This window comes from Scardinius erythrophthalmus, assembly GCF_964197995.2.
Source record: "Scardinius erythrophthalmus genome assembly, chromosome: 12".
NCBI lineage: Eukaryota > Metazoa > Chordata > Actinopteri > Cypriniformes > Leuciscidae > Scardinius > Scardinius erythrophthalmus.
The window spans coordinates 37,500,004-37,525,947 of NC_138232.1; the positions used below are offsets into that span (position 1 = coordinate 37,500,004).

At 38.6% G+C, this 25,944-nt stretch overlaps 1 protein-coding gene across 1 annotated transcript; it reads right to left on the reverse strand.

Annotated features, from left to right (window-relative positions):
* Positions 1-56: 56 nt before the first annotated feature.
* Positions 57-25,403, reverse strand: LOC308699635 (serine/threonine-protein kinase pim-1-like; the record flags this gene model as incomplete). Its single annotated transcript, XM_081380531.1, has 9 exons — positions 57-166; positions 641-783; positions 23,163-23,244; positions 23,355-23,525; positions 23,623-23,998; positions 24,110-24,160; positions 24,282-24,364; positions 24,501-24,746; positions 25,379-25,403. 9 exons carry the CDS (start codon positions 25,401-25,403, stop codon positions 57-59), a joined length of 1,287 nt encoding a protein of 428 aa, XP_081236657.1.
* Positions 25,404-25,944: the final 541 nt, after the last annotated feature.

Genomic DNA, 25,944 nt, shown 5'->3' on the forward strand with positions numbered 1-25,944 from the left:
AAGAGGTCACACTAGAACTCTTTGCCTGCGCAGATACAGTACAACCATGGAGATCGCTACCTAACTCCCTGCCTGTTCTGTCTCAAGTTCCCTAGTCTCGCTGATTCCCCTGAAGTGGTCTGCAGTCCCGCCTGCACCTCTGTGGTGGTCACCAGTCCCATCTGATCTACAGTGGGGATCTTCAGTTTTTTTATATCAGGAATTACATTTACACTAGTAAAAATGCTAATTCTTGATATCAACAATGACGTCATCACTTGCAGAAATACATATAAAGATCAATAATTAACCAACACCTGCTCAGCCTGATCCGCCTTGGCCACCTGACTAGTGATGAGTCGTTCTTGAACATCTGCATCTGTTCATTGCATCTGTCACGTGACAAATGAACGAAAGACTCGGAAGTTGAAGTAATTTTCCCTGTAAATTATTTTTGACTGCATTATAATGATTTCCTAATTCAGAATATGATCAAGATTGCATAGGTGGGTGTGTTGGGGGAATTTGCCTGTTAAAAGTATAACATTTAAAGCCCCTTAAATGAACGAAATGACTTGAAAAAAGATTAGTTCATTTTGACGAACGAGATCGAACAAGAGAGTCAGTAAAATGATCCGAACTTCCCATCACTACACCTGACCAGCCTGCTCTGTCCTGGCTACCTGCAGTACTTCTACCTCCAGACCTTCCTCCATTCCATGGACCAGGCCCTCCATTCCGCTCTCAGGTCCACATCTACTCCACGTCCCTCGTGGACTGTTTTGGAGTGTCTGGAAGTCGCTCCTTTGAGTCAAGTCAAGTTACGTCACATTTATTTATATAGCGCTTTTTGCAATACAGATTGTTTCAAAGCAGCTTTACAGAGATAACAGGAAAATAATGCAACAAAGTTTGTTTCCAGAAGAAAATATGTCATGCTATGCAAATAGGGCAATGTCATGATCCTGGTCTCTGCTCCAATGTCTGGGTTTTGTGTTTGTGGACGCTTGATTTGAAGTGTGTTCTGTTCCCCGTTGTTTGTGTGTTTACTTCCTGGTTCAGTGTTTGTTGCCATAGTTGCCCTCATTAGTTGTCATAGTGACTAATTAGTTTCAGGTGTGCCTTGTTAACCTCTTGTTATCCTGTACATATATTCCCCGGTGTTTCAGGCTTGGTTTGTCAGTTGTTGTCTTTGCATGTACTGTTGCGCTCTTGCGCTGTTTCATGTTCCTGGTTTTACTCTCGGTATGGATTGTCTTAGTTTTGGTTTTGAATAAAATTTGTTGCAACTGGATTCTCACCTCACTTCATCCCTGCCCAAACGTAACAGAAATAAAGAGTCAGTTGTGTGTGTGTGTGTGTCTGGACAGACAGAGGGTCTGGGCATGCAGAAATGTGTGGTCTCTGGTGAGCTGTACGTGGTCATGCACAGAAGAGCTGTTGTGAGCTTCAGCCTCACATCTCTAATCTCCTGAAACCTTCAGAAATGGACTCCCAAAATAGAACGCAGAAGCGAGCTCTGAAACTAAATTAAGGCAGATGAAAGGAAAATGAAATTCTGAATGAGGAAATCCAACAGCTCTGTCAATTCTGCAGCAGTGTGTGACATCTTTACTGTACATATACACTACATGGTGCACTACACTGGAAAATACTGGAATAGCCAAAGCTTTATTGAAAGGAGTGTTCACATACTTTTTCTACACTATCATTCAAAAGTTTGGGGTCAGTAAGATTATTTGAATGTTTTTGGAAGAAGTCTCATATTCTCACCACGTCTGCATTTATTTGATCAAAAATACAGCAAAAAAAAAAAATAATAATATTGTGAAATATCTGTATAAAATACCTGTTTTCTACTTGAATATACTTTAAAAATGTATTCCTCTGATGTAAAGCTTAATTTTCAGCATCATTACTCCAGTCGTCAGTGTCACATGGTCCTTCAGAAATCATTATAATATGCTGATTTGCTGCTTATTATTAACAATGTTGAAAACTGTTGCTTAATATTTTTTGTAGAAACCATTCTTTTCAGAATTCTTTAATTAATAGAAAGTTCAAAAGAACAGCATTTATTTGAATCAGGGTTTTTTTTTTTTGGAGCTGTGATAAAGTGTTTGTCACTTTCGATCAAGTAATGCAACCTTAAAGAATAAAAGTATTAATTTCTTAACCAAAAAAATAAAAAAAATAAATTAAAAACAAACCCCAAACTTTTCAGTGGTGATGTTTGTTAACTGCCTCTTTAAAAATGTAACTCAAATGCTTGCCGTCTTAAAGGAACAGGACCTGGAAATTTTGGCCTTGGCTTTGTTCTGTGAATCTCTAAAGGAGATATTTTACAGAATGTTCACACTGCGCTCCGTAATACAAAGAAAGCATGACCAGAGGCTGTTAAATTCCAAAAAAAAGCATGACCATATACAACTTGTGTGCTATATTTGCAAGGACACTTGAGAATCAGGCATTGGGTGTCACCAAACTGCTTCACATGAAAGTTAGAGCGAAAAATTAAATAGGTTACAGATGACATTCCAGAGGAAGTACAGTAAAAAGAGGATGTGCTCATCATAAATATGGAGGACAGGCTGTGAGCCTCTCCAGTGGCGACCGCATCCCATACAGCCATTACTCACAGCCCTGTTCTCTGTGTACAGCGACAGCTTCAGGTGCTCTGGGAGTTTTTGGTAATGCTGCAGTGACCCATTCCCACACAGAAACATCCGTTTCGTGTTTATATAAGACTCCTGCAAAAGAAAAAGATCACACTTTGCACATGCTGGCCCTATGGTTTATGGTTTACCTTTTTTAACTATTACCAACCTGATTGTTTATTCCTATTTACTACATAAAAATGAGAAAAAAATAATTTAATATAAATACATGTAATATAAATATAAATACCATAAATATATATTATCCCTTATGTGCTGTTGGGGATGTTTTCATCCACTATGGGGTATTTTTGAGTCTAATTTTGGCCATAACTTTTTCTGTGTTTCAGCAAATGGAATGATTTTTGGTGACAAATCTTATTTTGACACATATTTTGGGAAAATGCTTTGAAATTTTTCAAAAACTCAACAGTACACTGTGGGCAAATTTACTACCCTTTCGTTATGTTTGTGGCTGAAAACAGCCACTACTTTAAACTGCTATAAAAATGTATCAGATAAATATTTTTTTCAATTTTTTTGCATAAATCTATTAATCAACCTCAGTCCTGCTCAAAAATACTAAATGTTAAAAAAAAAATCATTGATTTTAACTCTTTAATTGCCAAATTCGTAAATTATGTCACTGATTTGGGAAAAAACACACACAAAATGACTCATTTTCAATATAAAATGTGATTGTGGACTGGATTTTTTTTTACCTTTTATCACAGTCTTGGACATGTCAAAGATTAGAAACAACATTGGTTTTGATGCATTGTTAGTTTTTGTGCAGCATCAGATTTTAACTTTTTCTCCCTCATTTACTGTTCGTGGCTGTTTTTGCCCCATTGACTTCCATTATAACCACATTTTTTGATTGCAAGGTCATGACACCATATAATCATGCATTTTTGATTGTTGGTGGTTTTCCCTGTTGGGAAGAGGTAAAATTTGTAATTTTTACTGTTGATAACCAGGTGGCACCATTAACCCTTTAGATAGGCCTGTGCAAAAAAAAAAGCTTAGTTTCTGGCTTTTACATGGAGTTATATGGAGTATAATAGCATAATAAAGTGTGTGTTTGTGTTTGTGTTTGTGTGTGTGTGTGTGTGTGTGTGTGTGTGTGTGTGTGTGTGTATGTGTGTGTGTGTGTGTGTGTGTGTGAACTCACCTTGATGCGTCTGAGAAAATCAAAATATGCACCTCAGCTCTCAGAACTACATGGAGTAAACAAAAACAAAGTAAGTGTATTTATGCATCTGCTGCCTTTTGATGGTGAGAAATGCAGACTAAACAAAAACAAAGCAAGTGGATTTAAACGCGTGCATGCAAGCCTGCTGGTCATTTGATGGTGAGAAGAGCAGCCAGCAACATGAGAAAGGGCTTGACTTGTAGTGAAGTTTTAGAGATGATTATGCAGCCTGACCCTTCCAGCGAGCTGCAGGATGTATCGTCTTCTCCCTCCTCTGACACCACAGACACAGGAGAGTCAGATCCTGATTTGGATGTGGCACCCTCATCATCCTCTCTAGCTTCCACTGAAGGCGAGGAGGATTCGGAGGATCCTGGATCTGGGTGGATTGGGAGAAACGGCGAAGTGTGGTTTTCCACTAACGCGGAGACAACTCCCTTTCTTCAGCCTGCCAGAGGCGTGACTCCAGGGCCGACGCGCTATGCCTTCGCAAGGGTCCAGAACATGGATTCCATGTTGAATCTGTTTTTTACGGAGGAGATGATTGACCTCATTGTCAGCATGACTTGCGTCAACACATACATGTTTGTACAGTCATACAAACATGTATGACTATGCCTTGTAATGGCATAGCGCGTCGGCCCTGGAGTCACGCCTCTGGCAGGCTGAAGAAAGGGAGTTGTCTCCGCGTTGGTGGAAAACCACACTTCGCCGTTTCTCCCAATCCACCCAGATCCAGGATCCTCCGAATCCTCCTCGCCTTCAGTGGAAGCTAGAGAGGATGATGAGGGTGCCACATCCAAATCAGGATCTGACTCTCCTGAGTCTGTGGTGTCAGAGGGAGAAGACGATACATCCTGCAGCTCGCTGGAAGGGTCAGGCTGCATAATCATCTCTAAAACTTCACTACAAGTCAAGCCCTTTCTCATGTTGCTTGCTGCTCTTCTCACCATCAAATGACCAGCAGGCTTGCATGCACGCGTTTAAAACCACTTGCTTTGTTTTTGTTTAGTCTGCATTTCTCACCATCAAAAGGCAGCAGATGCATAAATACACTTTGTTTTTGTTTACTCCATGTAGATCTGAGAGCTGAGGTGCATATTTTGATTTTCTCAGACGCATCAAGGTGAGTTCACACACACACACACACACACACACACACACACACACACACACACACACACACACACACACACACACTTTATTATGCTATTATACTCCATATAACTCCATGTAAAAGCCAGAAACTAAGCTTTTTTTGGCACAGGCCTATCTAAAGGGTTAATGGTGCCACCTGGTTATCAACAGTAAAAATTACAAATTTTACCTCTTCCCAACAGGGAAAACCACCAACAATCAAAAATGCATGATTATATGGTGTCATGACCTTGCAATCAAAAAATGTGGTTATAATGGAAGTCAATGGGGCAAAAACAGCCACGAACAGTAAATGAGGGAGAAAAAGTTAAAATCTGATGCTGCACAAAAACTAACAATGCATCAAAACCAATGTTGTTTCTAATCTTTGACATGTCCAAGACTGTGATAAAAGGTAAAAAAAAATCCAGTCCACAATCACATTTTATATTGAAAATGAGTAATTTTGTGTTTTTTCCCCCCCCAAATCAGTGACATAATTTACGAATTTGGCAATTAAAGAGTTAAAATCCTGAATTTTTTTTAAACATTTAGTATTTTTGAGCAGGACAGAGGTTGATTAATAGATTTATGCAAAAAAAATTGAAAAAAATATTTATCTGATACATTTTTACAGCAGTTTAAAGTAGTGGCTGTTTTCAGCCACAAACATAACGAAAGGTAGTAAATTTAAACGATGCACAAGGGTTATATAATAATATTTGTATGTTTATTTTAGTGCTGTCAAATCAATTAATCGCGATTCATCACATCTAACATAAAAGTTTTGTGTATATTATTATTTATATATTATGTGTGTGTGTGTGTGTGTGTGTGTGTGTGTGTGTGTGTGTGTGTGTGTGTGTGTGTGTGTGTGTGTGTGTGTGTGTGTGTGTGTGTGTGTGTGTGTGTATATATACACTCACCTAAAGGATTATTAGGAACACCTGTTCAATTTCTCATTAATGCAATTTCTCATTTATCTAATCAACCAATCACATGGCAGTTGCTTCAATGCATTTAGGCGTGCTTCAATGCATACAATCTCCTGAACTCCAAACTGAATGTCAGAATGGGAAAGAAAGGTGATTTAAGCAATTTTGAGTGTGGCATGGTTGTTTGTGCCAGATGGGCCGGTCTGAGTATTTCACAATCTGCTCAGTTACTGGGATTTTCACGCACAACCATTTCTAGGGTTTACAAAGAATGATGTGAAAAGGGAAAAACATCCAGTATGCGGCAGTCCTGTGGGCAAAAATGCCTTGTTGATGCTAGAGGTCAGAGGAGAATGGGCCGACTGATTCAAGCTGATAGAAGAGCAACTTTGACTGAAATAACCACTCGTTACAACCGAGGTATGCAGCAAAGCATTTGTGAAGCCACAACCGAACAACCTTGAGGCGGATGGGCTACAACAGCAGAAGACCCCACCGGGTACCACTCATCTCCACTACAAATAGGAAAAAGAGGCTACAATTTGCATGAGCTCACCAAAATTGGACAGTTGAAGACTGGAAAAATGTTGCCTGGTATGATGAGTCTCGATTTCTGTTGAGAAATTCAGATGGTAGAGTCAGAATTTGGCGTAAACAGAATGAGAACATGGATCCATCATGCCTTGTTACCACTGTGCAGGCTGGTGGTGGTGGTGTAATGGTGTGGGGGATGTTTTCTTGGCACACTTTAGAAAACAATTGGGCATCAATTGGCCTTAGTGCCAATTGGGCATCGTTTAAATGCCACGGCCTACCTGAGCATTGTTTCTGACCATGTCCATCCCTTTATGACCACCATGTACCCATCCTCTGATGGCTACTTCCAGCAGGATAATGCACCATGTCACAAAGCTCGAATCATTTCAAAATGGTTTCTTGAACATGACAATGAGTTCACTGTACTAAAATGGCCCCCACAGTCACCAGATCTCAACCCAATAGGCTCTATGCACGAACGCTGCTGACATATTTCCGGTAGGATCTCAGCCGGCGTCTTTACTTCCGCATAGCGCATTCTATAGGACAATTCACTTTAATAAAATTCATTTTCTCAGAAACGGAGACAACGATTTTAGAAACTGATTCGCTAGTCGGATTTCGCGTGATATGAGAGAATACTCACCCTCAAAGTTGTCGATGTAGCTCGAAATTTTTTAATTTAAAGAACTTCTCTTTCTTACTCATATTTGTGACAGTTAACTGCCTCACAATATTGTTAACATCATTCACGTTAACCGCTGGAAGTTCTTGTAAACAGAGAGTGTAATTTGCCATTATCTCCACCTAATGCAAAAACGGCTTCTGACGCAGCACCGGATGTAACTGGGCGGGCTGAGACAAAACGCGGAAGCGATCGTGCATAGAGCCTATAGAGCATCTTTGGGATATGGTGGAACGGGAGCTTCGTGCCCTGGATGTGCATCCCACAAATCTCCATCAACTGCAAGATGCTATCCTATCAATATGAGCCAACATTTCTAAAGAATGCTTTCAGCACCTTGTTGAATCAATGCCACGTAGAATTAAGGCAGTTCTGAAGGCGAAAGGGGGTCAAACACAGTATTAGTATGGTGTTCCTAATAATCCTTTAGGTGAGTGTATATATTACATACACATACGCACACACACACACACACACATTTATATATATATATATATATATATATATATATATATATATGTATACACACATATATTAAATAAACAAAAACTTTTATTTTAGATGCAAATAATCACAATTAATTGATTTGACAGCACTAGTTTTAATATAAATACTGTATATTTATATATACAAGAATATAACGTTTTAATGCAAGTTTTAGGAAATAAGTGGATTGATATTTATTATAAAATAAATATATTTATATATAAATATATTTAATAAAAAAAACATACAGAATAATTTTATGAAAGTAATACACTGTATTTGTATATGTACCATATTTGTTTATTTTTTGATGATAACCCTGTCATTTTGGCAGAGGAGGTAGATGAGGAACAGATAAATACAATCCACCTCTGCTAGTGAGCGAACGAGGTACAGAAAAACAACAGACAGTTCGAGGCAAGTGTGTGGGAACAGCATGTCCAGGCTGTCATTCTCACACACTTTGGCATTTTCCCTTGGCAAATCTATGAATGCCATTAATGAGCCTAACGCTGTGACTTTTTGTGCAGGTGACAGGCAGCAATCTGTCCTGATGACTTATGCATTGTACCATTTGCTTCGAGCAACACCAGGTACGTATCCCTAATTAATTTTTCACATGCTCAGAAAGATGGATGCAGAAGATATCACCTTTCCAGCTACAGAAGACTGAAATAGCCACCTAATTTGCTCCCTCTACTTTCCACGGCACCGTGTGGGAAGATTGGGTGATTTTCTGTGAGTCAGAAGATGGTGAAACATCAGGGAAAAACATGATAAAAAAGTGGGAAACTTTTCTTAACATCGATAGACAAGGCATAGAATAGTTTTGCATTAATGTTACGGCAAATCTTTATTTATTTTTTTAAATAAGCAAGTGGCATAAGGACCTCGCCATTGCTTATTTGGGAAATCGCTTAATCAATAATCTCCAAAATAAGCCAGAAAAGTTCCTTATAGGCTACTACATCCCTGCTGAGTTTATTAGAAAGTCATGAAGACAAATCTAATGAGTTAGCCTTCAAAATATTGACTTCCACAAGGCTTGTGGCTCTCTAAACCGACAACTTGTGCTCTCCTCTTTTGCGACAGCTTAATGACACCCTCAGGGTTGAGCCTCTTTGCGTGTCGTTCACTTGACTGCCTCTATGGCAAGCTGTTTTGAATTGTATTAATTCCCAGGATATAAATTCTTCATATCAACAATTCAATTTTCATTATAGTTAAAATGATCATTCTATCAGGAATAGATTTCTAGTAACAAAGGCATTTTTTTTATATCAGGAATTACATTTCCACTAGTAAAAATGTAAAATCTTGATGGGCTATAAACAATGATGTCTTCACTCACAGAAATATGAATTCTTGATATCAAGAATTTAATTTCAACTAGTATTCTTGATATCTAATTCTTGATATATATTCTTTGATATAATTATTTACATGTTTACTAGTGCAAATGTCTTTTCTTGATATCAACTATTGAATTGCTACCAGGAAGAATTATTACTAGTGACAATGTTAATTATATACAATACAATGTTAATTACAATGTTAATTTCTGGTTTCATGAATGTGATTGTTATTAAAGCCATTTTAGATATCTGAAATCTCCTAATTATTTATATCAGAAACACATTTTCAGATATCAGAAATAACAAATGTAACATTAAATTTACAGATATAAAGAATTAACATTTCAACTAGTGAAAATTTAGTTTTTGATATCAGGAATTTATAAGTAATAAAAAATTATGATTTTTTACTAGTATGAATTGTATTCATGTGAAATTGGAATTTCAACTAAGAATATTTCCTCGTGATATCAGCGATTGAATTTGAATGGCAGCCTTATGTGACATTTAACTAGTGAAAATACAGTTACAGATATCAATAATTATAGTTTTTACTAGTTGAAATGAAATTCTTGATATCAAAAATTCATATTTCTGCGAGTGATGATGATGTCATTGTTGATAGCCTATCAAGAATTAAAAATTGTACAAGTGGAAATGTAATTCCTGATATCAGAAATTGCCATTGTTACTAGTAGAAATCGAATTCCTGATATCAAGAATAAGCATGTGAAAATTGTATTGCTCATATCACAAATTCATATCCTGGGAATGAATAAAAGTCAAAATGGCTTGCCATACTGGCTCAGCTGATCCAAGAACAATATGACTGTGGCGCCATCTTCTGTTTGCCTCAGGCTGTTCACACTGACTGCACTGCTCTGTCTGTCCCAATTAAAATCTCAATTCACCATGGGGCCTGCCTCGCTTACTACCTCAAAAATGACTGTAGCTAATACCTGCCAGTCCCACAGTGCGGACTCCTACTCAAGCGCTCTGTGGGGAATATGTTGAGTGGAAAACCAATAACAGACAGTTGTTGTCAGATTTATATATTACTCATTTTTGGGAACTTTGCATTTGTTTCAATTTATGAATAGAATTGACTGTTTACTGGCAATTGTTCTGACTCTGGGGACCATATAACTGGTCATTTTATTATATCTGTCAACCTAAGCATTTCAGCACCAGATCAAAACAGACCTACTGTAGGACAGAATGTTCCTGTCCCTTTAAAAGCTGTCCTTGAATAGAGTATTGCTTTTAAAAGTATAAAGTTTACAAAAACATAAAATGTGTACTGTATATATCAGACCGACAGCTGAAAAATGTTATCATGCACCACTTAAAAATTAATCAATGAGGAAAAAAAATAGCACACTGTCCTCAAGAAATTATAAACTCTTAACAACCTCAAAACTCTGCTATTATTATGTCTCATAAATTTTTGAGGAGTTTTAGAAGATTACAAATGTCACAGCAGAGAGGTTGAGCTGCTGGAAGGTTGAGAGTGAATCCCTAAATCATTATAGGTGAAAAACACATTTCCTTTCCTAAGGGAGTTCTTCAAAGGAAAACCTTTTCACTGAGCACAGGCACAGGACATTCAGGAGGCAGAGCGTTCTGGACTGTATCTTTGAGAAAGAAAAAGCTTGTTATGTCAGCCTTGCCTCAGTAACTTCAGCAGACAAGCGTACTAGCCCTATTCGGACGGGATTAACTTTACAAGGGTAGATGGAGTAAGATATCTCAGTAAAACTGAGATGGTCCTCACTGCAGAACACGACATTCAGGGGGAGGAGTTGGATCCAGATCCAACTCCTCCCACCTTACGTATACCTAAACCTACCAATCTCCACCCCTTAGATCTGGATCCAACTCCGCCCCCTGGATCTCGTGTACTGCAGTGAGGTGCTACTGGTAAAACTAGCAGAAGTGGGAGGGGTAACTTGATTTGTACATCGCCGTCACCCTCATTTCGTCATGTGCGTATTACGTTGCTTCCTGATATCACGTGCGCAAACACACCTATTATGTCCGGTCGAACGATGTATTAATTAACTTCATATTGGATTGTGTTGGTAATAGGCACTTACCTAACGCTAAAAAAAATGTCGTGCCTCTAACAAGTGCTTTCAATCTTCTTTCTGATCTGAATGGTATGTGGAAAACACTTGAGTTTTGCCACAGACTTTTCCCAGCGTCTAGAGCGCAACTGAATGCTTTTCCAAGCGTCTCCATACTTGAAATAAAGCGAAAAACAACTTTTAAATAGGAAATGATGAAATATTTACATACATATTGGTCGATTCGTATGGGATTAGGATTACCTGAGGTAATTTTTCCGGACCTTTTTACTGAAGGTAAAAATCGCCGTAATCTTTACTGATATTGTCCGTAATGATTACTGAGATGGCACATTCGGACGGGACTAAAATCACAGAGAAGCTAATTATTGTTTTACCCCACCTCTCGTTAAACTATAGTCCCATCCGAATAACGCTCAATTACTGAGGAAACACTGAGAGATACACAAGCACTAAATGTTCAGATATCCCTGAAGACAAACAACCCAAGTGTTTCTGTATGTGAACCTTGATCATTTTGACAATAATCAGGTGGGTTTTTAATGCAACCACAGGGCAATATTGTGCAAGATTCTCCCATTTGAGTTTATGTAGCGATTAATTCAAGATCGATTAGACTGTAACACACTACACAATTTTTTAAATCTGAACAGAGCCCAGAGATCATGGCTCTCATTTTGGTAGGACCGGAGAGGTATTTGAAAGTTCCTCTTATCGTTTCATATATGGGGGAATTTCCAGCTGAACAGAAGAGATGGATGAACAGATAGTTGTCTTGGATGGACAGATTTGCTGAAAGAAGAAAAATAACTGTTGTTGAATCATTCGCCCAACCGATTGGCTTAAAAACATTGATTCATTCAGGATTGAAGCACCACTACTGTTTCTCAGAGACCGTTGTGGCTTCGTTTGGAACTACTTTAACTGGTTAAACAAAACTAGACAAAGTAACTTGTAATAGGCTACTGTGTCTAAAATGGAAGTAATTCAATAGTAATTTCTTGTTTAATGAACTAATACTGCCGATCATATCAGAGCAGCCAGAGAGTTCATGGCTCTCACTCAAGTTGATACTGGAGGGAATTTGAACCTGAGTTCCTCTTATCTTGTTTCACATGAGGAAAATCCAGCTGATCAGGTAAGGCAGATGAACAGATAATTGTCTTGGATGAAACGAGGGAATAACTGACTTCATTTATTATGCAAATCAAACTCCATCTAAAGACACCACTCAGAACCACTAATGCACTTATTATGTTTGCTGTGGTATTAATTACCCGTTTTAGACATTGTGTTGATGGCTTTAGAGTCTCAAGAATTTGCTGTTCATGTCAAAATTATGCGTCATGATGCTTCCAGCAGAAAAAGATAAAAATAAGACAAATTCTTCAGAGAGTTGGAAACACAAGTCAAAACATTGTTTCTAGCTGAAGTGAAGATCAATGTAATAAAACTGTTCATTTCCCCTCAGTTTACAGAGACGAGACCGATGTCTTATAAAATGTTATTGGGCCGTGTCTCTTCTTGAGGGTAAGACTCATAGTTTATCAGGACTGAGTCATTTGGGATGGACAAAGACATATCTCATTTCTGACAGCAGTGGACGCTCCACAACGCTACACCTTCTCTTCTCGACCTCAGGTCACTCGCTACACTCATACACGGAGGAATGCTGCTCAAAAACAGCCTCAAAGTCACAGAGCTCGGACGCTTCCTCTTCCTTTGAGTCGACTCAGAATGCAGAGGAGCGATACCTGACACCTTTTGACTCCATGGCTGGGTTGGTTTTAACATTGGTTTCTGAATTTGATCACCAAACCTCCCAAACTGACCAGCCATCTGGGTGAAAACAGCACTGGATCTGGAACGGCCTGATCTCTAAGTCATCATTCGTGTCGCGTGTGTGAGGACGTGTGAGCGAGTGTCAGCACTGATATGATCTTAACTGATCTGGATAATATTTCTTTTATCAGTGCTGTGAGGCAGAGCAGGGTATTCAGTGTTTGTCTGCACATCTTGTTTTATTTCATATACGCTGATTTGTCATGGGACATTTTTAGTCTGTTGCTTACATTCATCTTAATGAAATATCGACTGCCGTTGTCACATGGATATTAAAAACTCCATCCGCATCATAACTCACTCTAAGATATGAAGGATGAAAGTTTCCATTTATACAGTGATGCAGTTTAAGTAATCTTTACTGAGGAAAATGAAAAGGTTTCTGTTAAACCAGAAGTTAGACAGTGTTTACCGCTTCTGTTCATACAGTGCCCTCCACAATTATTGAACCCCCTGGTAAATATGATCAAAATTGGCTGTAAAAAATAAATCTGCATCGATTATCCTTGTGATCTTTCATTCAAAAAATGTGCAAAATTCTAACCTTTCATTGAAGTAAAAGAATTGAAAGTGGGGGGAAAATCACATTATGAAATAAATGTTTTTCTCCAAAACACGTTGGCCACAATTATTGAAACCCTTTTATTAAATACTTTTTGCAATCTCCTTTTGCCAAGATAACTGCTCTGAGTCTTCTCCTATAATGCCTGATGAGTTTGGAGAATAACTGACAAGAGATCAGAGACCATTCCTCCACACAGAATCTCTCCAGATCCTTCAGATTCCCAGATCCATGTTGGTGCTTCTCCTCTTCAGTTCAGCCCACTCATCAGGTCAGAGGACTGAGACGGTCATGGCAGAAGCTTCATTTTGTGCTCCACAACAAATTTTTGTTTTGATTTTGATGTTTGTTTTGGATCGTTGTCCTGATGGAAGATCCAACCACGGCATATTATAAGATTTCTAGCAGAAGGCGTCAGGTTTTGATTTTTTATCTGTTGATATTTGATAGAATCCACAATGCCATGTATCTGAACAAGAAGTCCAGGACCTCCAGCAGAAAAATATGCCCACAACATTAAAGATCCAATGGTATATTAAATTGTACACATAGGGTACTTTTTATCCTTGTGTTCACCAAACCCATCTAGTGTGTTTGCTGCCAAAAAGCTCTGTTTTAGTCTCATCTGACCACAGAACCCTGTGTTGTTTGAAGATCCAGTCGTGTCTGACAATTAAATTTGCTGGAATTTGTTTTTGGATGAGCGAGGAGGTTTTTTTTTAAACCCTCCCAAACAACATGTGGGGATGTAGGGGTTGTTTGATATTTTTTTTTTTTAGGCTTTCTGACCCTAAGACTCAACTAATCTCTGCAATTCTCCATCTGTGATCCTTGGAGAGTCTTTGGCCACTCAAACTTTCATACTCGCCGTGCATTAAGACAATATAGACACACGTCCTTTTCCTGGCAGATTCATAACATCTTTAGTTGGTTATAACTTCTTAATTATTGCCCTGATGGTCAAAATGGGGATTTTCAATTCTTTAGCTATTGTCTTACAGCCACTTTCTAGTGTGTGATGCTCAACAATCTTTTGCTACGCATCAGAACTGTATTCTGTGGTTTTACTCATTGTGATGGATGATTAAGGGGATTTGGCCTTTGTGTTTCTTCATATTTAAACTCCTGTGAAACACGAAGTCATAGCTGGACAGTTTCATGTTCCTAGTCACCCTGGTGTACTAAAAAAGGTAAATAATAATGGGAATATACTTCAGAGATATTTTACTCGTAAAAAATTCTAGGGGTTTCAATAATTGTGGCCAACATGTTTTGGAGAAAAACATTTATTTCATAATGTGATTTCCCCCCACTTTCAATTCTTTTACTTCAATGAAAGGTTAGAATTTTGCACATTTTTTGAATGAAAGATCACAAGGATAATCGATGCAGATTTATTTTTACAGCCAATTTTGATCATATTTACCAGGGGGTTAAATAATTGTGGAGGGCACTGTATTTCTTCTTTTCTTGTTTGACGTCAGTCTTACTTGCTTAAAGGGGTGGTATAATGCCCTTTTCACAAGATGTAAAATAAGTCTTTGATGTCCCCAGAGTGTGTCTGTGAAGTTTTATCTCAAAATACCCCACAGATATTTTTATATAGCATGTTAAAGTTGTCAATTTTTGAGGGTGAGCAAAAATGCATCGTTTTGTGTCTGGATGCAAATGAGCTGCTGCTTCCTGCACCGAGGGCGGAGCTACAACAGCTGAAAATTGAAAACCTGAAAACTGAAAATTTCTAAAACTTTTAGCCTTTTATGTTCAAACCAGATTCAGACAATGATGGAGAGACACAATAAGAAGTGACAACATGTAGACAACATTTCTGAATGGTTAATGGTTAGAACGCTCTGAGACGATCCATGAAAGAATGAACACTGTAAGATCAGACTTTATGTTGCTAATTCTGGTTTCTTCACTGACAATGTTTATTTTCTACAAATATTCTTCAAAAAGTGTTTTCAAGCCTTCAAGGAGGAAATGGCCCTAAATGAATCGTAAATGTGGCAAAGCGTAAGTAAATGGTGCTGTGCTGTGAGTAAATGGTGCGTAAATGTCAGTGTAAAAGGGGTTGGAGTGCTGGGGAGGAATATGGGAAGCTTTATGTTGAGATTGGTCATTTTAAAGCTGAATTTTATTAAATAAGGGCCAGATAATTTTATATTTCATGAAGAGAATGTTAGAGCAATGATGGTTAGCCGCTGATGCCTGTTCAGTTTTAATGGGAACACTTTAACTGAGCAGGTCCAGCAGCAGTGCTCATCTTCTGCCTAAAGCTCTATTAAGAACTAAATCTGCATAATCACTGAGACTGTTTAATACTGAGGGTATGACCTGTAATATACATGTAAATAAATAATAATAATAGGTATGATATTTAATTAAATAATAAATATAAAATAAATATAGCCCTGGTTTCACAGACAGGGCTTGCAAGTTCACATCTTTTAGTTCTGACTACGGTATGTTTTTTCTTGATTGTTCTTTATTGTTTTTCTGTCAAAATAACGGAAAACATTTTGAATTATCCGTCTGCTTTTAAAAGTAAATGAGTTATTATTTTTGTGAGGCAATCAATATTCCCTTCCAAAGTAAGAAAAGCCATCAAGACAATATCAATGTTTTTATACAGCTGTGTAACATGACATTTTAGTGGTCTCATTAAAATCCCAGGCTGAAAATGGATCCCACTCCGGCCATTGTAGTAACTAAAACTGTACTTCTACTGTGGTAATTTGTATTCATAGTACAGTAACACCAAACATTACCATGCTTTTACCAAAGTTACAGAAGTCCTACTTTGGTATTTTGTAGTTATAGCACAGTAACCATAACCCTTACCGTGCTATTACCACAGTTACTGTATAACCTTATGTATAGTAAAAGCACAGCTACCGTAATATTTACCATGCTTTTGATATATTTGATGTGAAATTCCAAAATTATAATGTAATTCATTATTTTTTTCTGTGTTGCAGTTACTTCACATTCATCACATACTCCTTCATGTTATGGCAAGCCGTTTTAACATTTAATCCTTAAAACCTACTAGTATCTTTTTTCATGCTACTAGTACTAGTATCTATTCCATTAAGTACTAGTGCTTATTCTTTAGGTCAGGGGTCACCAAACTTTTTTCTCTGGGGGCCACATTATCGTTCCTGACTGTGATGGGGGGCCGGGGCCGGGTCAGCTATATAACATAGAATTGTATGACCCAGACCAAAATGACCACCAGCAGGCCTCATTGTGTAGTAGAGATTACTAGCCTGCATGGCACAGCCATCCCCACTACTATATCCACACTACTATATCAACACTTGATTCCTGGCACATATTTGTTTATCTTTACTAGTGGTTTGCAAAAGTTGTAATTGAGACTTGAGTCTTCACACTTTGTTTTATTTAAAGTTATTCTTCACAAATAATCGTTGGTCCACTGTTCTTTGAAAACTCTGCACTCTCTTTTAGGGGTGGAACGGTACACAGAAGTCACGGTTTGGTTCATACCTCGGTTCAGACATCACGGTTGGGTACAATGAAGGGAAAAGCAAAACAAAAATGCAGAAGGCTTGTGCATGTCTCAGGCTGGACCACCAAAAGAAAAATAAATGTCTTAAGCCTTGTATTTTTTTTAAATAAGTTTTATTAATAAAGTAAAGGCATAGAACCAGTTTATTTGTAGTGCATGACAATAGTTTTATATAATTAGTTCATTAATTCAATTAATAAAAATACCTTGATATGTTTGGTAATTGTACCTGAATTAATTGAAAATTAATGTGCTACATTTCAGATTAATATATTTGTTTTCCTTAAAAATGTAATTAACAGTAGCCTAACTTAATCACTTTGCAGTTTGAATGATGTCCTGCATAAACTAAATGACGGAGTATGTTTTTATGTTTCCACTGTTCGATCGCGGCCGCGCCACACACACACACTCACACACACACACACACACACACACAAATATAAGTAAACACTTTACGACTTTTCGATCGTGCCCACACCTCTCTCTCAACATATTCCAGCATTGCAATCTTTACACTGCAGCCTGCTTCAGAGCTAAGGCGGAGCAACAGATTAGGTGTCCCTAAGAATCCGCGTATCTAACAGTAGTTCCGCATTACATTAATTAAATTGCACGCAAGTTTTATTTATTTTTATACCTTGTATTCTCCGTGTAGATGTATGCACCAAACTGTGACGCCCGTACCATGACATACCGTCCATGACGACTTTTGGGGATTGCCTCATAGGGCCGGTTCAAGTAGTGGGGGGCAGAGGGGCTGGGGGGCCAGTCAAAGGGGGGTGGCGGGCCTGATTCGGCCAGCGGGCCTTAGTTTGGTGACCCCTGCTTTAGGTAGTGCCTATTCTTTAGATACTAGTACCTTTTTAAAAGACACAGTAGGTGTTTATTAGATAGTTCTTATTTTTTTAGAGACTGGTACTCATTCATTAGATACTAGTACCTATTAATTAGATTCTAGAGCCTATTAAATTGGTATAGTACTTATTTATTAGATACTAGTACTTATTCATTAGTTAGTCCTTATTCTTATATACTAGTACTTATTCATTAGATACTAGAACTTATTTATTAGATACTAGTACTTATTCATTAGTTAGTCCTTATTCTTATATACTAGTACTTATTCATTAGATACTAGTGCCTATTTATTAGATATTAGTATTTATTTCAAATGTTACTAAGATTTTTTATTTTACTAGTAAGATTTTTAATTGAACTCTACAGTGGTCGTTCTGACTAGTCATAACATAAGACGAGTAAAAAAACAGTTTTGACTAGTAACATAAGAAATGTTACTAGTTACAATTAAAAAAATACTAGTGTCTCATAAATAAGTACTAGTACCTAACAAATAACTACTAGTATCTATTAAATAGGTACTAGTATAGAATGAAAATTAATTATACACAATAAATAGGCACTAGGATTAGGGTTGTGCCGATGGGCGATATCATCATCCATCGTGATGCCACGCCCCCCACCCTGTCAGACCAGCCCAGTCTCACGGCAGTTCGTGAAATGGTCACGTAATTGAATCTATTGATTCGTGTACAGTAGCCTACATGGACACGTTTATCTGTTTTTTTTTTCGTGATGGTCAGCACAATTCTGTAGCATTAAGAGCGACTACGGTAGCGAGTAGTATGAAAGGCTGAAAATCCGGTTGGATAGGGTGGTGGATGGGTCAAACAATACAGGATTTTTCACCCAGGAGACCAGGGATCGTGTCCTGTGTGTTTCCTAAAGTTTCCTAAACCCAACCGTCCCGTTCTTTTTCTCCTAAACCCAATCCCGTTGTTGTCCCGCGTGTCATGGCAACGTAAGCCCACCCACAACCTTTTCCTTAACTTAATTCTTCCGGGGGCCCATCACGGAATTTTTGGCGATTCTTGCAAAGCTGTACACAGCTTCTCTGCCCAACTAGCAGAAAGAATCGTGCTACTTTTTTCCCCCCTTACGTGCAACCTATTGGAAAGCCCAGATGAGTAATTAGTTGGGTTAGTAAAATAACAAAATTATAGTTTTTAAGTAGAAAAAAATATTGATGTAAAGAGATATAGTAAAATAAAAAGTGCATTAAATGTTAAAACAGCTTGCCATAGTAATGTTTAACTTGAAGCTGTTACCAGGGAGGCTGAACAAATTCTACAAACAATTTCGATTTGACTTTTATTCCATTTAATTACTTTTTTATTCAAATTAATTTGCTTTAATTAATGTATCCTGTTTGTATCTGTAAATAGATTTCCAAGTCACTGCTTTCAATCACTTTTAGCAATTAGTACACGGGTTCCAGAAAACAATATATAACCAATATAAACCAACCCTAATTTATAACTGCCAATTTTGAGTCTCTTCTGTGTTTTGCATACATTTTTTACCTTAATGCTTTTAGGTTTAAATTCTAGTGTCATGTTGATATTCTACAGTATATTGTATTATAGGCTGTTTTGTGTTGTAAGACTGTTGAATGTATATGGGTGGACATGTTATTGTGTGTTTATATGTACATTAATGGCAAGAGGCTGTGTGAATATGTGTTGAGTATGTTATGTGCTTATTTGTAATGGCAAACTTGTTGCCCATGACAAATTTCTCAATGAAATTAATCAGGTTTCCTTATTCGTCTCCCTGTTCTAATTTAAATACTGCCTTGTGTCGCATTTGGTTTAGAGTTTTGTTCATGTTCTTGTTTTCATGTCTCATTTTGTAAATTTTCATAGTCATGATTTCCTGGTTTATCATGTGATTCCCGTCACGTGATCTTGTCGTGAGCTTCCCCTGTTCATGTGTCACATTCTGATTGGTTCCCTTGTTCCATGTGTCACGTTCTCATTGGTTCATTGTTTTCAGGTTTGTCTTGTTAAACCATTAGACTTTGTGTATAAATAGCCCTCACGTTTCCATTGTATCTTGTCAAATATTGTCAGTTTAACTGCTGTTGGTGAGTTCTGTTCATGTTTAAGTTTAGGAAGTCATGTCTTTGTTTAGTTGGTATTTTGTTCATGTTTGAATTTAAATAAAACTGCACTTTGGTAAGTCTACACTCACTTCCAGTGGATTTGTTACATTATGTTTTAATGCTTGTATTTTGTTAACCTGGGTTTCCCCATGCTGCCTTGTGCGCAGCGCGATTTTATTCACGCTGCTAGGCAGCCTGGATTCCATGGACCAGATTTTCGCCTCCGCGAGGGTACCAATCACAGAACGGGGAGGGAGCAGCAAGACGATGACGACGTCTATGCGACACACCGAAGCAGTTTGTTTATATCTATGGATCCAACATGGCAGCAGATGCGAAGTTTCCTTTCGATGCAGCCTTAGATAGTGTTCTAAGTAGTTTAGAACGCAAGTTTATTTCGTCTTCTTCCTCGTTGAATTTCTGCCGCTCTACATACGTCATCTGGTATAATTGAAACGATTGGCTATGAGCACAGTACAGGCGCATTTGATAGACATTCGTAGCGCCTAATAAACGGCTCTGGGCATTCGTAAACCACGCCTCAAATATGAGAAAATGAACATGTGGTTCCCAGACCACGTCTCAATGAGAAAGAGGTCCAGCCCGTTCTCATCCCAAGGCGTCATATACTGACGCTTTTGAAATTTCGTCTACATCCAACGCACATGGCACCCTTTTGCGTCAATATGAGATGCAGATAGATATGGGCCAGAAGGCGCCTCCTAGCGGTCTAACCCTAACCCTACCCCAGACCTAAACCTACCTATAACCGAACAAAGTTATCTGCGTCTCATATTGACACTAAAGGGTGCCACGTGCGTTGGATGTAGACGAAATGTCAAAAGCGTCAGTTATATGACGCCCTAGGATGAGAATGCGTTGAGAGGTCTGACGTTAGCCAGGCTAGTATTTTGTCACCCTCCCTTATTAAAATAATTACTGTACATGCTAGTGATGGGCAGATTGAGGCTTCGTGGAACACTGAAACAGTTTAACCAAATGTGTCGTATTGTGTCGAGGCTTCGAAACAATCCGACACCTGTCTCCACAGTGATCCCTAGTGGTCAGAACAGTGTAAATGCAACAAAAACCAAAAAAAAAATACAAACATGCATTAAAACACCTTTTACAAATCTATTTCAAATGTTTTCATTGAAAGTAATGCAATTACTTCTCTTTCAAATGCAATTATCTAATAAGATTATAAAGTGTCTATATGTTCTTTTATCAAGTCAAGTCACCTTCATTTATATAGCGCTTTTTACAATACAGATTGTATCAAAGCAGCTTCACAGGGATAACATGAAAATAATACAACAAAGTTTGTTTCTAGAAGAAAATTGCATCATCGTTCACATTAAGTAAGGCAGATCAATAATATTGTTGAATATTAAATGTCCCCAACTAAGCAAGCCAAAAGCCAAGGCAACAGTGGCAAGGAACCAAAACTCCATCAGGTGGCAAAATAAAGAAAAAAATCTTGGGAGAAACCAGGCTCAGGTGGGGCCGGTTCTCCTCTGGCCAATGAACGAACAGTCATCATTCATCAGTAGATCATGATTCAGGCAGCATTATAGGTCAAATGTCAGACTGGATCAGAACATTCAGAATATTTATTCAGTTCCATCTGGTTGGAAGTCAGAGTCATCACGCCGGTATGGAGACGAGTTTGTTGAGGATCAGTGCCGATGGCTGTCGTGTCGATGAGGCCTTCACAGGGCTGATGAGGCTGGCACCTCAGAGATGTGTTGTGGATGGGTCCAGGCGCAGGTCCACCATCTGATCTGGATACGGCCCGGATCCGGCTGACTTCAGTAAATCTCGGAATAAACAGAAAGACTAACATTAGCGTAGATGCCATTCTTCTTATGATGTAATGAGTAGGCCTACATCAGGTGTTAAGGGAAGTGTCCCCATGAGCATCATGGTTTTAGCTGGCGCTGCGTATTCAGCTCCTCCAGCATCCATATGGAGTCCTTCACGGTCCAGAGTGAAGCAGAGCATCACGAAATGCCTGATGTCCAGGCCATCCTTAAAAATATTTTGCCCTATATATTTAGGTCTATATTTTTCTTCAAGATTCAATGTGTTCGAACAATCATCGAATATTATTTTGCTTGATATGCCAATCCTTAATATTTGGCGTTTTAAGTGCCTGTTTGAGGTCTCTGTGAAAGTTTTAAAGCAGTCTTTTAGTGCCGCTTTCAGAGCACTCACGTCCGTAACGGAGAACTGTCACGTCCGTAACATTGTTTTTTCCTCATAAATGCAAACTCAAATTGCCAACCCTTCTTCATCCGGTGGGTAGTATTACTTTTGGTTTGCGAAGTGTAATTCACGGAATTACAAAAAAATATTTTGCCACCTAAAAGTTAAAAGATTTTTTGTCATGTCCGTAACGCATGTGTATTTCCCTCGTATTAAATATAAAACGTATGTGTAGACTGATTTTTTTCTAATATCTGGACTCCTTTATTAAGGGAGTATGGATATATAAACAGACGTCTCAATATATTGGTATTAAATGCATCTTCTGATAATTTATATTTCAAGTTTTGACTGCAAATGTCACGTCCATAACACTGGAATTGCACAATAGTAATTTAAAGATGTGGTAGCATTGGATCTGGACGGGAAGGATAACTCTGGGAGTTGGAAGGGTTGTGTCGCGATTCTGCCTTCTCACACCGCGACACAGGTTCGTGGATCTGAGTGTCGTGATTTCGGTTTCATATCACATATCGTTACAGCCCTAATAATCATAGACGACGCCACGCGTTTTTATTTAAAAGAAAGAACGTAGCCTACGTTTGTATGTTGGCCTAAGCAATTTATATTCACAATACTTACTAAAATATAATTTATATTGTTTTATTGCATTTGTATTAGTTGTTTGAAGAGTAAAAAAAAATCGGTCGGTCTTAACACAAGCTTACAACCACCAAGTCGGTCGGACTAAAAGGAAAAAATAATAATAATTGGGTCGGTCCTACGACAAACAAGAATATTTTTAAGGATGGACCCAGGTAACACTCGTCTTCACTGCAGGTGTCCAGCTGTCTCTGCCGTTCCTGTGCACCACACTTCAGCTCAGCCTATGTGAATAATTACAACCGATTGTCTACATTTATCCTGATAGAAAAACGCATTGAACACAGAGTCATTCAGAGAGGTGTGATGTGATTGGCCACCTGTGCAGTGTAACCAGGGATGCCGCTCAATGTCCTGTAAGCTGGGACGGTCGTCCGCTGCTGCTCTAAGACACCATCTTATCAAATGACGGCAATCTGTTACATACAACACAGTACTTGACTTCAATAACACAACATGAACTTCTTGCTCTGGCCACGATTTCTGTCTCCTCTTTGTGAACAACTGAATGTTTGCTATCTCTTACCTGCAGACAGATGACTAGGGAAGCGCAGTCTGCGGACCCTCTTTGCGCTTCTGAAAGGTACAGAACCGCACAGGAGGTTGTAGAGCGTCACACCCAGTGACCAAACAGTAGCAGGTCCAGCACGATATCTGTGGGAATGAAACCACTCAGGAGGGGTGTATGAAGGAGTGCCTGAGAGACCCAAGAAGAGGAAGAGATCAGCTGAAAAGTTTCCGGTCCAAAACAGAGAGATGTCTCATCTATTAGATGATCACATAAGAACATCCACCTGCAAACGATTTGTACACTGAGTCCTTAAGCAGGTCTCCACAGCCAAAGTCCAGCAGCTTGATCTCGTGTGAATCGGTGCAAATGAGCAGGTTTTGTGGCTTTACGTCCCGGTGGAAAACCCTGCGGCTCTTGCAGTGTTTGAGAGCGTTGATGAGCTGCACCAGCACTTTCTTAGCCAGGCTCTCATTCAGACAGCCATCATTCTCCTCACAGAATCTGTGCAGATCTTGGCAAGGATCTGGGCGTTCCAGGATCATGACGTAGTGGCTGGGATGGTCAAACCAGTCCACGAGCCGCAGGACATTGGGGCAGGCAGGAGCTGAATTGACCCGGGTCATCAATGCCACCTCCAGCGGCAGCAGACCCTGACCGTCCTGCAGTGGCAAAAGAGGACATGATATTCTTGAATTATCATTGGAGGACTGAACGCAGATGCAAACCAATAAGACATCAAATAGCCACAACAGATTCAAAACTGAACTTACAATTTCTATCTCCTCATGCTCCTCGTCTTTATAGACATACTTGATAGCAACCTGCACACAGATAAACCACAGTAAATGACACCTGGTAATTCTGACAACAACCTCATGCTCTGTATAGATTACGGGCTATGCCACAGAATCATGAATAAGGGCTGTTGAATAAATGTCTTACTGGCAACCCATCAGAGCTGCGGGTCCCGGCATACACAGAGCCAAATCCTCCTTTACCCAGCAATGGGCCTTTTATATACTCTTCTGCAACATAACAAGAAATATCTTCAACTGAAAACATGTAACTAAAATTCTTAAAGAATGTTACTTCAGATCAATCAGTGGATGAAGATTTTCAGTGGAAATAATAATTCAGCAATGTTTTAAGAATAAGCCTGACCTTCACAAGAGCGTTTGGCGGGTCTCTCAAATGAAGTGGTGGGTTCTTCATCCTCAGAGCTCGGCCGCTTCCTCTTCCTTTGAGTCGACTCAGAATGCAGAGGAGTGATCTTACCAGACACCCTTTGACTCCATGGCTGGGTTGGTTTTGACAGTGGTTTCTGAATGCGATCACAAAAGTCTAACCTCCCAAACTCCTGAACAGCCATCTGGGTGAAACCAGCACTGGATCTGAAGCGGCCCGAGGCTGAAAGAGCAGCAGCAGTTAAGATTTTACATTTGTTCTTGTTATTTTTAACATCATTACTATAACATGGGGCTCAAATGATTTCAGTTATTTCAAAGGTCGTTACAGCCAACAACAGCAAATGAACCAAAACCCAGAAAGACACGTGACCAAGAAAACAAATATGACAAAAAAATAGGATAAATGTTTTTCCAATGAGATTATATTTTATTATATATGGAAAGCTTTCTTTCTCCCGCTCTTTCTCGCACAAAGATGGCAAGGTACACATGCATTGAAACTTGCAACTGTAAAGCTAATTAGGCCTACATGACAATGACATTTCTCAGTAGCCACTGTTCTTGAAGCAGTTAAACGTACAGCTTCCCTATTAGCAGAGAAGCAGCTGTCAAACACGGTTGAGAGTCGCAAAGACTCAGTCCATATTTCACTTTTGAATGATTTTTTTAAAAGAAAAGGCGTGCAGTTTTTTTCATATCAGAGGAGTAACTTAGGCCTACAATATGTGCTTATTTAGCAGGGGCAATTTGAGATTAAATTGGTTAACTTGCACACATTTGTTTGTTAGTTTAACATTCTAACATCATACTATAACATATCAATAATAAACAATGAAAAATTAAAACACTTACCTTGTCTTTCACCAATGTGAGCCATCTAAAAATAAAAATAAAGTCTACCTAATTCTCAAGAATAAAGCAAAATTAAAAGAAACGCTTCCAACCAAAATAAAAACAAATAAATTAAGAATAAAACTCTCCTCAGAAACTCTAAACTCCTTCAAAAAGTCCACACAAAGAAATATCCTCCAAACTATCCTCATAAAATGCTCCAAACTCATTAAAAACCACTTTCTCCTCACATGAAAAGTCTGTCTGTCTCGCCGTCAACCCAACAAACATTTGCTGTTTGAATTTACGTCATAAAGCGTTCTAATAATTCGTAATTCGCTTCAGCAACTGAAAATCGATTCGTGCGCTGCTAGCTACTATGACGTCGGCAGGTCTAGGTTGTATGAAATCGTAGGATTTGTTTATTGCATGTAACAACACAGTCAAGGCGAATTCGTACTAAATCACACGAATTAATTAAGTGGTTAAATGTTATATCATTCGATTTGTTCGTCGCATTCAGTGAGCGTGACCAGGTCACACATGCCACAACTCGGTGAGTAGGCCTATGTCAGACGTGTCATCAG